General features: G+C 42.5%; 1 protein-coding gene across 2 annotated transcripts in view; it reads right to left on the minus strand.

The window, feature by feature from the left end:
• LOC136668387 (potassium/sodium hyperpolarization-activated cyclic nucleotide-gated channel 1) overlaps positions 1-15,502 on the minus strand; it is a 165,625-nt gene that overhangs the window by 38,680 nt on the left and 111,443 nt on the right. For both annotated transcript variants that reach the window (XM_066645879.1, XM_066645880.1), the window contains exon 4: positions 3,951-4,169. In XM_066645879.1, the coding sequence (XP_066501976.1) occupies positions 3,951-4,169 (219 nt within the window). The remainder of the gene's footprint in view (positions 1-3,950; positions 4,170-15,502) is intronic.

Genomic DNA, 15,502 nt, shown 5'->3' on the forward strand with positions numbered 1-15,502 from the left:
GATGCCCTGCGTGATGCCCTAGTCTGGGAAAACACACTGTTATTAGCATAAAACTGTTATTGTAGGCTGCATATTAGAGAAACTCCTAATACTACATTGTTTTCCTCTAAAAATGATGTTTAGATCACCTCTCTGGATAAAAGTGCAGGCAATAGGCTGTAGCTTAAATTAAATTTCACTCACTCTCAGGTCAGTCTTTTTATTCCAGCCCCAAACACCTGTAACACCATAATATTACTGCTGTTCATTTACTTACACTTTCACCTTTACAGTCACTGACCGACTGAGGAGACTGTGCTTTAACTACAACCTGCCTCTCACTGTGTTTAATTACACAGCTCTTAAAAAGGATGTCTACAATCACAGGGAAACACTGTTCTCTCTGGTTTGTTTATGTCCAGAAGCTCTGGGTCTTCTTAAGGTGGAATGGTATGTTTGAGGGGAAAAAAGACTGACATCTTTCCACATTAAGTGATCTGAAACAGCAAGAGTTCTCTCCATTCTCTACAAACTCCAAATGCCTTTGCTCTCGACCACTCTGACCTAGGGAGCTTGTTTTTATTTTTGTTCCATTTACTGACACCAGGGCTTCATAAACACATTAGACCAGTTTTGAGTGCACAAACAGACTTGAGAACAGCAAGTGGTGAAGAAATATCCTCAGAATTATTTTATTTCTTTAAATAATGAACATCGCTTTCTTCCATTATTTTAATTGTTTAATTTACTTTTATTAGTTTTATTCTTGCTCTTAATTTAACTCTGTTTTTTTACTGTTTCTTTAGACACTGTAAAACACTTTGAAATGTCCTTGTGTATGAAAGGTGCTCTATAAATAAACGTGCCTTGCCTTGCTTTTAAACACACACAGAACACAGTGTTATAGACTACTGTTCACTCACTGTACCTTCATTCTTCATTCACACTGCTCATTGTTTATACACTGCTCTTTGTTTTGCTCTGTTGGTGACAAGAGGATGTTGGGTTCCCTTTTGAGTCTTGGTTTCTCTCAAGTTTTTTTCTCATGGTGTGAGGGGAATTCTGTAAAGCTGCATTGTGACAAAACCAGCTGTAAATTATGTCTATAAATTAAATTGAACTGAACTGGAAATCCTCCACCAATCCTCTATATCAACCAACACAGCTCCCGGTAAGTGCTTTTACCAAATACAAACTTCTCTTAAGCAGCATTTTCACAAAAGCTATAGTTTTAAACTCCTTCCACCTTCCTACTTAATCTTCTATGTACCCAGTCAGACCTCTCAAGCTCTTAATGAAACTCTGAACACTCAGCCTGACTGGGCAACCCTGGAGACCCTCAACCATTAAGTCCCCTGACCACAAACCTCAAAAATAATCAAGGTCAGCAGCAAGTTGGTGGCTGGGGGATGGGGGTTCAAAGAGTGTCCACTGACTGCCAAAGACGATGAACCAGATTTGCATAAGTGCCAAGACGCCTTGGTATATTCCCTGCTCTAACACATCAGATTCTACGTGTTAATCAGCTCATTATTCGGATCAGACGCCTGTGTTATGGAGAACTAAACAAGAGAGCAGTTCTCCAGGGTCAAGTATTGGTACCACTCTTCTAGAGACAACATTAAACTCAGAATAGGCTCATCAAATTAATTCATGCTCTATACACAAATCCCGCATACTCTAAGGTCTATGTTAAAATAACTGTCTACATATCTGAAATGCTCAGTAAAATCCCACTCTGTTAAAACTAAGGTCTGCAACGGTGCTGATGTGTCAAGCTTGAGGTCTATGGATGTTTTTATTAATATATTTGCAATAATACTGTGCAGAAATATTGGTCAAACATTTCCACAATTCACAGAGTCTGCATTTTCCCCATTTCATCTGATCTTAAGATCATACTACACACACATCTGGAGTTGTGAGGTTATGCATGGCGACTGGGATACTTAGATAGATCTGCATCTCACTGTGTAGAACTGTTGGAGTGATGTGTACATCTACAGTTTGTTCTAAACTGACCAATGGTTACTCATGTTTTCACAAGAATTTCTAAAACTGGATACTGGCTCTTCAGCTGAAAAGTCTCTTTTCACAGTGCTCCAAGTCAAACAGGGCTTTACAGAAAGAACAGACTGTTCAGGACATTTTGATTGAAAACACCTGAATTGAATGCATTTAAGATTAAATAAAAAGCTACACTCCAGAGGGTTAATACACAATGAACAATGTGTATGTTTTATTACGGCTAACCTTTGCTGTATCTAAGCCAATGACAGAGACAGCAATGATTGTTGTGAAGTTTGCAGAAATCGTAACTATTGGTGTAATTGTGCTATATGAAAAATCATAAGTAAATAAGGTGCGCCAGATGTCATCAGTTACAGACGTGTGTGGACGTAGACATTTGTTCAACACGCGCTATGTTCACATTACAAGCCTCATTCATCTTTTTTTTTTCCCTTAGACCGGATATGGCAATATCCAGTTGCCCCTTTTGCCAACAACAAAAACATCGTATTTGAGAGACAACTCATTGTTGTCAGCTGTCTTGTTTTTACTGCTGCAGCAAAGATAGGCTGAATCCCAAATGGCACCCTACACACTTTGTAGTGCATACTGTATATCATAAAGTTTGTATTGCACTGTATGTTGTATCAGCAGGTGGTGTCGCAGTCACACAGCTCCAGGGGCCTGGAGGTTGTGGGTTCGATTCCCGCTCCGGGTGACTGTCTGTGAGGAGTGTGGTGTGTTCTCCCTGTATCTGCGTGGGTTTCCTCCGGGTGACTGTCTGTGAGGAGTGTGGTGTGTTCTCCCTGTGTCTGCGTGGGTTTCCTCCGGGTGACTGTGAGGAGTGTGGCGTGTTCTCCCCGTGTCTGTGTGGATTTCCTCTGGGTGACTGTCTGTGAGGAGTGTGGTGTGTTCTCCCTGTGTCTGCGTGGGTTTCCTCCGGGTGACTGTCTGTGAGGAGTGTGGTGTGTTCTCCCTGTGTCTGCGTGGGTTTCCTCCGGGTGACTGTCTGTGAGGAGTGTGGTGTGTTCTCCCTGTGTCTGCGTGGGTTTGCTCCGGGTGACTGTGAGGAGTGTGGTGTGTTCTCCCCGTGTCTGTGTGGATTTCCTCTGGGTGACTGTCTGTGAGGAGTGTGGTGTGTTCTCCCTGTGTCTGCGTGGGTTTCCTCCGGGTGACTGTCTGTGAGGAGTGTGGTGTGTTCTCCCTGTGTCTGCGTGGGTTTCCTCCGGGTGACTGTCTGTGAGGAGTGTGGTGTGTTCTCCCTGTGTCCGCGTGGGTTTCCTCCGGGTGCTCCGGTTTCCTCCCACAGTCCAAAAACACACGTTGGTAGGTGGATTGGCGACTTAAAAGTGTCCGTAGGTGTGAGTGTGTGAGTGAATGTGTGTGTGTGTGTTGCCCTGTGAAGGACTGGCGCCCCCTCCAGGGTGTATTCCCGCCTTGCGCCCAATGATTCCAGGTATGCTCTGGACCCACCGCAACCCTGAACTGGATTACAGATTACAGATAATGAATGAATGAATGTTGTATTAAAAAATTAACATTAATAACTGGCTATTAGCTTCATATCTTCCAGTCTAACTATTACCCTGTCTGTGGGTAGTAGGTTTTTCTAATATGTTAAGTGCACTACGTAGGGAATACTGCGTTATTTGGGACACAACTTGAGCTTCTAACACTGTGCGGACTATGGTGAAAGCTCTAGACACATGTATAGGCAAAAGGATAAATCTGACACTTCCAATATGTATCCAAGGACCACATATGAATGTGAGTCAAATCTGATTTGACAAAATCATATTTGACAAGTCCACACAGCCCTGAAAAGATCAAACTTGAGTCATATTATGGCAAGTTTTGAGTAACTCTGGCCTGGTAATGTGAACATAGTCTAAAAGTTTCCAAAAGCAGGTGTAAAATGAAAACTCTGGGTAATATTGGTGTTAATCTGAACTGACTCTTACCTTCTCTTGGTACTGGCGTCTCGAAGAGTCCAGGGACTGGATGAGAGCAGTGGCGTGGCCCACAAACATGGCATAGCAGGTGGCCCCCACTATCATGCTGAGCATGGTGATCCACAGATCAGACATGCTAACTGGTGCTCGAGCTCCATACCCAATACACAGCATGTGACTCATGGCCTTAAAGAGGGCGTACGAGTACTGCTTTCCCCAGGAGTCGTTCTGAAAAAGAGGGGTGGGGGTGGGGGGAGGTAAAGAGACAGGGAGACAAAAAGTGGTGAAGAGGAGTTATTGAGTACAAGCTTGCAGGCGAAGCGCAGTGATGGATCACTGAGCCTCCACAGAACACCCTGCCATCTCACCCTTCATGCCTGAGAGACTTCTCTCCTAGCTCCCACAATCGCTTTTGCCTCTAGCCTTTTCTTCCTCTCTTCTTCTCTTTGATACTCCATTTCTCTCACTTTGGGTGTTTCTGATACCATCGCACCCTCATGCTCTTTTGTTTTGCTGGCTTCTGCCTCAGTGTCCTTTTTTTTCTTTCCATTCTGTTTTTCTTCAGCAGTTCCTTTCTTTGTCTACTACCTCTCACTGGTAGTAGCTTCCATGACTGCTATTATCTCTGGTTGTCTGCTGGGTCCTATGCTCTCTGGTTCATCCAGCAGTGAAAATGGATAGATTAAGCTTGTGAAGCCACAGAACAGACTGACCCACCACTGTCCAAACAACGCCAGCAAAGCTAGGGACAAGACATGTCTGACGTCTTCTAACAACATTTTATACACCTATCAGCTATAATATTAAAATGACCTGATGTGGAAAATGAGAGGTTTTGGCAGATTGGTGTTTATATGTTGCATGAAATAGTTATGAATATCCTGCCAAAATACCTTGGCATAAGATATCTTTATATGTAAATAAGTGTAGCAAAGCCATCGTGACAATAGACACTGTAGAGTGAGGATAAGCTAATTGTAGCCAAGTTTAAATAACATGGCCTTAGCTGATTAAGAAATGCTACATAAAGGTTACATAAAAATGTCTCTGTCACACAGCTCCAGGATCCTTGCATTGTGGGTTCGAGCCCTGCTCCTGGTGATTGTCTGTGAGAGGTTTGGTGTGTTCTTCCCATGTCCATGTCCATGTGGGTTTCCTACAGGTACTCCACACATTGGCTACCCCAAAGTGTGTGAGTGTATGTCGCCCTGCAATGGACTAGCGCCCCCTCCAGGGTGTGACCCTGCCTTGCCCCCAGTGATTCAGAGTAGGACCCCTCGGACCAAAACGCGACCCTGCACATGATAAGTGGTTACAGACAATTATTTTTTGCTACTGTTTGTGGTTGCTGTACCAAAATGGACTCATTTTGCCAATCATCAGGTGACACCATGGCTCCACCTATAGTACAGAGCAACACAAACTGCAAATGTCTAGTATGTCCATGGCTTAAGACAAAAAAAAATAAAAAAATCTCATTTGGAAACATGGGGCTCGTGAAGATTATTGCTTATTTTTAACAGTGAAAAAAATGTTTACGCTGGTGTTGTAGGCATTTTAGCCCTTCCTGTTATCACTACTGTAAAGACATCTCAGTGTCAGCTGAGACACAATATTAAAGAACCTGGGACCAATGCAAAACTTGATTGTGACATACTTCATAGTTGTTAGCAGACACACTGATTTATTTGGCTCATCACATCTTTACTCTGATTATCATTGCTCAGCTGGTGTTTGAGCTTGGCTTAGGAGAGCACTGTCATTTCAGTGTTTAACAGAGGACTGTACTAACAGAGGCAAGGGGAAATCCACTTTTCATTAACTGTCTACATACCCAGTGGATATACAGAATCAATGCGGGTAGATGACATAGTCTTTTTAACTCATTACTCTGTAGATATCAAATTCAATTTCTGTCTGTTTATGAGGTCCATCAGTGGGGCTATGGAGGTTTTTTTCAATAATTGGAGTCATGAGTTGTAGAAAGAGGGATCCTGAGACTAACCGTATGTAAGGTGCGGTAGCTGCAGTAATGCTGTCACTATACTGGACCATAGTGGTGAAGAATGATCTGAGTCATGAAGTAAAATTACCAGTTCATCCATGCCCCCACCTTCATTTATGGTCATGAGCTTTGGGTAATGACTGAAAGAACACAACTGTGGATAACATCTTTCGAAATGAGTGTCTGGACACACACGGGTGAGGAGTTCAGCAATTCAGGACTGGTTCTGAGTAAACGCACTGCTCCTTCACACTTTCTTTTCACCTCTTATTGCTCGCTAGCAGCTCAACAAAGTGACATTGTTGACAAAGTGACAAAGTGACATCATTTCACACACAGAGTGCCAACAGCCAATATAATACATCCAGCTTTTTGCATACATCTATGGCTGACTATCTCCTGTTTGGTATTTTCACTATGTACCTGTGATCACTCTAAGATTTTATGCATTACATACTTGTACTAATTTTTGCAGCTGAATCAGTTGCAGAATATTTTTGGGGACGACTTCTAAATCTATTGATAATCTGTTCTTCAGGCCACATGATGCTTCATGTCTAGAGAGGTATTTTTAGGCAGGTCAGCACTGCTGATGGGAAGACCGTTCCCCACAGACCTGGGCTGCTATGCCTCGCTCAGGGACCCATTGCTGACGGACTAAAACAAGCAGCAAATTATTTCTGGATGGCTTCCATTCCCTCTGCGAGTGTCTGGGAGAGTATGTGTGTGTGTGTGTGTGTGTGTGTGTGTGTGTGTGTGTGTGTGTGTTTTCAGTAGACAGATGTGATAGCTCTTTGGTAATGTACCACCTCTGTAGTTGTTCCCAAGTTGCTGACTGCTCAGATTTCTTTCTCTTCCTTGTGAGGCAGCGAAGTGCTGAGAAGAGCTCTGCTTCGAAAAGGCTGCTCTTAAATCTACTGCATGTCTGCTCATATAGCAAAAAATGCAGCTCTGCATATATCACAGCCCTCCCTATCCCCCACCACCCGGCGTCTTTGCCCACACCATGTGTCTGTCCTGCTGTGAGGCTTAAAGGAACAGTCACAGACAGAAAACAAAAGATTATTTTTATTGAAGGTTCAGCCAAGACTTGTTTGGTAGCAGAAGTTTGCTTCTTTAGTTTTGGGCTGGAGCTACATGGCTATGAACAAGCACTGAAATGCTATGTACCAGCTAACGTAGGACAAACTGCATGCCTAATCAATCACATGCTAATAACATTGTTTTTGATTTCTGGTATGGTATAAAACAAAAGCACCTAAAAAAACTGCTGTTGATAAATCATTACTGAACAGTTTAGCTAGGGTGACCAGTTCTGAGATGCAGAAAAAGAGGACACGTCTGGGGGGGAGCTCTTGCCTCTCGCTGCCGTTGTATTCTTAGCTGAACCTATGTGAGATTTTAGGTCCTTTACACCTTTATTTGCTACACAAAACATGGGAATTTCTTTTTTTTTAAGTTTAAACTTACATTTACGTTTCGGCATAGCTGCTCGAGATGAGGGTAGGTACATGAGCTTTGCCTGACGTAAACAAGGACTACTGAGGTGCAGACTGACCAATTAAATGTTTACAGAGAAGGTTATCGACCAATAACGGTAGCTCTACAGTCAGACCGTCCAATCAGAAGATTTTAGTCTACTTCACCTTCTCACTCAAGCGAACCAGTCGGAGTAGGGGAGGGCGGGACTAGTTTGTGAATGAAACTTCTCGAAGTTCTATGTAAGCTCTAGAAAAACAAAGTCCCGGACGTTTGTGAAATTCTGCCCGGACTTTTTTTAAGTCTAAAAAAGAGGACATGTCCGGGTAAAAGAGGACGTCTGGTCACCCCAGTTTAGCATATTGAAGGAGAATATAAACTTGCCCAGATCTGAAACCTATGCTAGTTAGCATCATGGGCAGTAATTGGGGAGAGGGGGCTGACCTACCCACCCAGAAACAGAACTTTGCTCTCTTAAGACTCTCTTGGTGATAGCGCCAACACTTAGATTACTGTGCCACTTGAGGACCCTCTGTATTTTAAGTTGGCCTCCTTAATTTTTCAATAGTGCTAATGTTGCTTATGTACCTAATATTATTTCATAGCTATTGCATCAGTTAACGTCACGTGTCATAGGATCTCAAACAAACATACCCTTGCCTACATGGCCAGGGTATGAAGGGTGTTTCTCTACGGCTAACTGGAAATGGAAACTACAATACAACAACAGAAAAAGAAACACTCGTAAGACATTTAGATGTGAGAGGAAGCAAAGCCAAAGGAATATGTTATCTGATTAAAAGTGGTGAGTGGAGAGGCACACTAGACACACTGTAATGCTAAATGTCAACTGCTACACATTTTTCCTGTCCACTTGTGATCAGACGGCCTGATACAGATGTTAGTTTCAGAAATGAGTAAAGATTCTTTTGTGGATTCTGATACTTTTAGGAATATTGTTGTTTGTTAGGTGTACAAATTACTTTTAAACATTTCTGTGTGACATATAATTGTAACTAAAACTTCAAACATTCTTCCACTCTTAATTTGTTCTGTTCTTGGGGATAGTTAATTAATTAATTCATTCATTCATTCATTCATTCATTATCGGTGACCCTTATCCAGATCAGGGTCACGGTGGGTCCAGAGCCTACCTGGAATCATTGGGCACAAGGCAGGAATACACCCTGGAGGGGGCGCCAGTCCTTCACAGGGCAACACAGACACACCACACTCCTCACAGACAGTCACCCGGAGCGGGAATCGAACCCACAACCTCCAGGCCCTCTGCGACACTACCTGCTGCGCCACTGTGCCGCCCTCTTGGGGATAAAATATTTCCAAATATATGAGAGTGTTGGCAATTGTGAATGTACCATATTAATACATAATGTGTAATTTTTGTTTTTTAAATCAAATGGCAGTTGCCATTCTAATACTATTCAATATACGTAAGTTGCCATAAAATGACAAAAGAGCTGGAGAAGGTTGTAATTTTACAGTTAAACCTTCCAAAAAAAAACATGCTTTAAAGCTTAAGACGCAAGCTTAAAAATGGCTGGCAATGCTTTTTTAGCCATGCATCACACTACTGTGTAATGCATGTTGTGATGATCTACGAAGACCATCATGATGCTAAAGAACATTTAAAAGCTTCTATTGTTTGCTTGTTAGCCACATTACACCACACTAACACACACATTATGCACATCTCCGATCAACTATTTTTATGGTGATGGGAAAGTTATGCACATTTTACTTTTTTTTTTTTTTTTTTTTGTGAATGATGCATTTATGGAAACTATCATGATTGTTCTGAAGGGAGTTATCTCTCTCTCTTTCTCTCTGAGCTCCGATCATTCATCAGCTCGGCTGCGGTGACGGCAAATTCAAAGCAATATGAGCTCCAGCAATGACTCACCTGTTAATGCGGAACCTAATCTCCACGCTGATTGCTTGTTTCTTTCAGAGATTGATGGAAAAATTATGTGATAATTGCACACAGTGCTGTGGTGGAAAAATAGCAGAGCAGGTATGCAGAGTGATCACTCGCCACACTGGTATTAGAATTATATCAACAGCTGTTACTGATGCATGGCCTTTATTATCACATAGCTTAAAATACACTTGAATTTAACAGTAAACAAGAATGGGATTGTAAGGGGTCAGGGTCCAAGGGAAGGTAATGAGGTTATGATATGATTAGCCTATAAAGGCCAACCAAAGGCTCATCATGCCCCACTAAACACACTGTTTTGTACTTGTATTTTTACTGGGAAGAGGAATAACTTGCTGGGCGCTTAAAATATAGAATATGGAATATTAAATATGGAATATGTCTCTCAATGTTGGACGTCCAAGTTCCCAAGTGTGAGGTGTGCCCTCACTGACGGGACTGTCCCTTTGTAGTTATATTGGAGCTACCCAGCTCTTCCAGACTGGAGTTTCAATTTGTCCCTTGCCAGGGGAGTCCCTAGTTTCTATTATTATTATTATTATTATTATTATTCATGACCAATTAACACAGTATTGGAAGCATTTATAATGCATGATGTATGCTAATAAATAAAAATATTATGAGCATAAATATGAAAAATCTAACTAATATTACATTAATCATATCATAGCAGAGTGTTTCTAACCCCATTGCTCTCTACAAGAAAATGGCTGTGTATCCAATTATCACGGTGACTGGCAACATCTTATATAGGTTCAAAGGTTCTACTCCAGTTGTCTCTATATCTAGAACTAGGGTTAGGGCCAAGAATCTTTTAGGAACCTTTATTTCTAACAGCGTATAGGTATTAGATTCTTAATGCCGGTATGAGCATCAGTGAATGTTGGTTAGGCCTTATTCTCTATAGATGGGTATCCTCACACAGCATCATTAAGCAGTGTCTTTAAAGCCCAGGCACCAGGGTGTCCCTTAGGGAACACTGTTCTCCCGACTTTCTTCCCCTCATCACACACCTTCCCTGCATCCATAATGCCGGGTGTGATTAGCCTGAGATGGGATTTCAATTATCGCATGTCTGGACGTGCTGGAGAGGGCTAGAGAGAGCCCATCTCACCTGAGTAAAATACACAAACTCATTAATTACAGGGGGAAAACCGCAGGACAGGGAGGAAACACTGCAGGTACTGGCTACATCACATTAGATACATAACACAAAGTGTAGACTGTTATTAGCCCTTAGAAATAGCATATGAATTACAGTATTACAGCTGTAATACTGCAGAATGTGCTACAGTAGTGAATGTTAGCAATGTATATCTGGATCATTGAATGTGCATATGTGTTATGTATGTATTTATATATGTGCTTATGTAAGTTCATAGCACAAGTTGTTATGACCTTAACCACACTTCAACTCTCTGCCTTGCACTTATCTTAGTCACATGTAACAAGATACACTATATTTTAATTTTTTTAACACAATATCCATCACTTCCATGGCCAAAGGTGTATAAAACCAATCACCTAGGCATGCAGACTGCTTTTACAAACATTTGTGAAAGAATGGTTCACTCTCAGAAGCTCAGTGAATTCCAGCATGGTACCGTGATAGGATGCCACCTGTGCTACAATTCCAATCGTGCTATTTCCTCACTACTACACATTCCATAGTCAACTGTCAGGGGTATTATAACAAAGTGAAAACAGCAACTCATTAAGTGGTAGGCCATGTAAAATGACAGAGTGGCGTCAGTGGATGCAGAGGTCGCCAACTTTCTGTAGAGTCAAGAGACCTTCAAATTCAGATTAGCTCAAGAACAGTATGTAGAGAGCTTCATGACATGGATTTCCATTGGCGAACAGTTGCATCCAAGGCTTACATCACCAAGAGCAATGAAAAACGTTGGATGCAATGTCGTAAAACACACTCCCACAGGTCTCTAGTGCAGTGGAGATGTGTTCTCTAGAGTCATGAATCACGCATCGCCGTCTGGCAATCCAATGGACGAGTCTGGGTTTGGCTGACTGCATTTTGCCAAGTGTAAAGTTTGGTGAAGGCGGGGTATGATGTGGGGTAATTTTTCAGGAGTTGGGCTCAGCCTCAGTTCCAGGGCAAGGAGCATACCAAGAGATTTTGGACATTTTCACTCTCCCAACTTTGTGGGAACAGTTTGGGGACGGCCCCTTCCTGTTCCAACATGACTGCGCACCAGTGCACAAAGCAAGTTCCCTAAAGAGATGAACGAGTTTGGTGTGGAAGAACTTGACTGGTCTACACAGAGTCCTGACCTCAACCCAATAGGAGACCTTTGGGATGAATTAGAGCGGAGACTGAAAGCCAGGCTCTCGTCCAATGTCAGTGTCTGACCTCACAAATGGAATTCTGGAAGAATGGCCAAAAATTCCCATAAACACACTCCTAAACCTTCCTAAAAGAGCTGTTATAGCTGCAAAGGGTGGGCCAACATCATATTAAACCCTATGGATTAAGAATGGCATGTCAACCAAGTACCTATGCGTGTGAAGGCATGTATGTAAAAGGTATAGCCCTTCATAGTTCACGGTAATAACAAAAGATAACCTACTGTTTTGTTAATGCTACATTTTCATAATGTTTTCTTAGACTAAATTCACACTGAGGAAAGTTAAAATCTTTGGTGTAATATTAAGCTAATACCACAAGGGCATTTTTAACCCAGATTTTACATTCAGCAGATACAGCAGGCCGTTCATATACGAATTAAAGCATGTTTTTGTTTGGCACGGCTTGTGGGAAATATGAACACACACGGTTTCTCTCCTCCACTGAGTGTGTTGTGTTGTTTTCTCTAATTCTTTGTGCTATAATTAGTTAAGGGAGCGACTGAGCAGATATCAGGTGGACAATAATGTGTCAGCAAGCTGCTGGAAATAGCTTTACATGGAAGTATCTTTGACTGCCTCCTCATCATTAATGCTGCCACTGGGCTGAACAGCACACAAGACCAAGCAAAGATGACACACTAAAGCCCTCAAGTGTCTATGTTTCCACTTTAAGAAAGCATCTCATTGTGATGGGTCTGAAAGTATATAGAGCTGTCAAGGAGCCCTTACTGAGACAAAGAATCAGACACAAAAGGAACCAAATGACTAATAAAGCTGGTGGTGTTCTTAGAACAAGTAACTGGCCGTCCCACAATAAAAGGACAAGGCAAATACCATATAAGGTATTACAGCTGTTTTGAAAGGAAATGTAATTCATGAAAATACATGACGAAAAATAAAAAATTGTATGTCTCTTGCACAGTGCAGTACCTTTGTTGTTGTTGTTGTTCCACTTTCAGCAGCTCCTGTGAGGGGTCGCCACAGTGGACCAACTGATCCGCACAGTCAACTTGGCACAGGTTTATACCAGATGCCCTTCCTGACGCAACCCTCCCATTCTATCCAGACTTGGGACCTACACTAACCCCCAGCGACTGGGTGGCACATACTGGGAGAACATACTGAAATCCACATAGACGGTGACCCGAGACGAGAACCAAACTGCAGACCTCCAGGCTCACTGCAGGACCAGCATGTCAATACACAGTGTACACACACACACACACACACAAAATCAAATCAAATCAAGTAAATAAATAAATATTGAAGAACAGAGTGAAAGTTAAGCTTTAGTCTGTACTAATCCACACACACACAATGGACACACACACAGCAAGCTGATCAAGATACACTTCCCCCCAGACACTCAGAGACCTCTGAGCTAATCAACACATTCTTCAAGTACAGTCCAGTAAGTGCCAGCAAATCACTTGAGCATACACAGTAAGTGTTGGAATGAAGAGAGACTGTAATGTCTGATTGTGAAGGAGGGAAAACAGTCGATATTTCTCACCCGTCTGGGCCCAGGGGGAGTGCCAGAGAGGGCTGGAGATTAATAGAGAAAATCCAGTCTATACAGAGAAAACCAACACAGTTACAGCGACTTCCATTGAGTTACAATTACTTCTCCAGAATCGGATTTAGTCGACTGTAGGAGTGTGTTCAGTGGCGGGTGATTTTTATTATGTTGCGTTGGTGTGGAAATTTAAACCAGTTTGTGTCTTTGGTCGGATCTAAATGGGCTTTAGAGCATGTCCCGGTTCAGAAGTCTTGCCTGAGGAGAGAGGAGGGGAGATGATTTGGCTCAGTGTTAAGGAATCCCTGCGGCTGGTTGGAGTTAAGTGTGTTTGCTGGACGGCCGGAGCTCCTGCAGGCCTCAAGAACAAGCTCAACTGTAAAAGATACCCTGATCTAGATGAAGTAGGTATGAATGAATGAATCACTATATTCATATTACACATCCACTCATAACTGCCAAGTCCTAGAGTACCAGGGCATTTACAGGAATGACATGACCACCTTTAGAGGGCAGCAGTGAGTAATGTTTGACTGGCCACTAGACATGAAGAAGTATGAACATTTTATATCAGGATTATAGCACAGTTTAAAGTGGAACGGGTACAATGTTCTTTTCTTTTCCCTGAGACATCTTGATTGTCATTAAAAATGAAACAAAATGTCTAAACCGTGAGAGACACTGATCCAAATCATTAATCACTAATAGTCAGGAATTTTTACAGCGGTTTACCGTTTCATGTCTAATGCCCACTGTTTGACTGCTCTAGGCTTGAATGTTGTAACCAGAAAATGTTGGGTATAGTTCATAAACATAACAGGCCTAACAGGAAATGTATGGGTAGATATGTGTACTGCTGTTCTAGTGCATTACAGATAACAAAGGGACACAGTGTTATTGTTGCAAAGCATTGTTTAGTGCCCTTTGTGGATGTTGTCTAATGTGAGTGAGTGAATGTGTGAGTGAGTGAGTGAAACATAATAAACATGCAAATGCAGATGAAATAATCTATCTGAGGGAAAAGCAAGTGTTGTGTTGAACTCAGACTCCCATGAAAGTGAAGTCATCTTTCACAGTCCCTGCTGGAAGTCTGCAGGCTGTGAGAATTTACAGCTTTACGATCCTCACTCAGTGTGTTCACGGCCTCTGACAGTGTAAGGAACAGTAGCACTACCACAGTGCTAACACTACTGCGGCGTAACACAGACGGAAGGTAATTGCCCTATAGAGCCTCCATAACACGTGAGGTGAAAATGGTTGCTTGTCAGATCACAAGTTTTTACGTATATTAGTAATATGCACGGTCCTGTGCGAAAGTCAGAGACCATCACTTAATTTCCTAACTTAATGTAGATGTCCAGAAGCTGTTACTGAGAAAAAAGGGAATAGACAAGTATCTCACTCACTCACTCACTCTTAAGCCCAATTCACGTTTCTGTGTTGAACCTACGCCACGGGCAACGCATCAACGTGAACCAACTTAATCCGTTTTATCTCAGGTGCGGGACCCTGAAGCTATTTAATGTGACATTTAAAATAAAGGAGCTACAGTGGTGTTCGAGGATTTTTTTAATTGATTTTTTTCAGTGTTCAAAAGATGCAATTCTGAATATCACATTAACTTTAATTAAATCCCTCTGTGTGTGTGTGTGTGTGTATATGCTTTATATATTTTTTAAACACTCACTTTAATATGAAAAATTAAATGAATTAAATTATTTATTTTGGGCGGCATGGTCGTGCAGCAGGTAGCGTTTCAGTCACACAGCTCCAGGGGCCTGGAGGTTGTGGGTTCAATTCCCACTTCGGGTGACTGCCTGTGAGGAGTGTGGTGTGTTCTCCCTGTGTCTGTGTGGGTTTCCTCTGGGTGACTGCCTGTGAGGAGTGTGGTGTGTTCTCCCTGTGTCTGTGTGGGTTTCCTCCGGGTGACTGTCTGTGAGGAGTGTGGTGTGTTCTCCCCGTGTCTGTGTGGGTTTCCTCCGGGTGACTGTCTGTGAGGAGTGTGGTGTGTTCTCTCTGTGTCTGTGTGGGTTTCCTCTGGGTGACTGTCTGTGAGGAGTGTGGTGTGTTCTCCCCGTGTCTGTGTGGGTTTCCTCCGGGTGACTGTCTGTGAGGAGTGTGGTGTGTTCTCTCTGTGTCTGTGTGGGTTTCCTCTGGGTGACTGTCTGTGAGGAGTGTGGTGTGTTCTCCCTGTGTCTGTGTGGGTTTCCTCTGGGTGACTGTCTGTGAGGAGTGTGGTG

Source organism: Hoplias malabaricus, chromosome 15 (genome assembly GCF_029633855.1).
Source record: "Hoplias malabaricus isolate fHopMal1 chromosome 15, fHopMal1.hap1, whole genome shotgun sequence".
In the NCBI taxonomy this organism is placed as follows: Eukaryota; Metazoa; Chordata; class Actinopteri; order Characiformes; family Erythrinidae; genus Hoplias; species Hoplias malabaricus.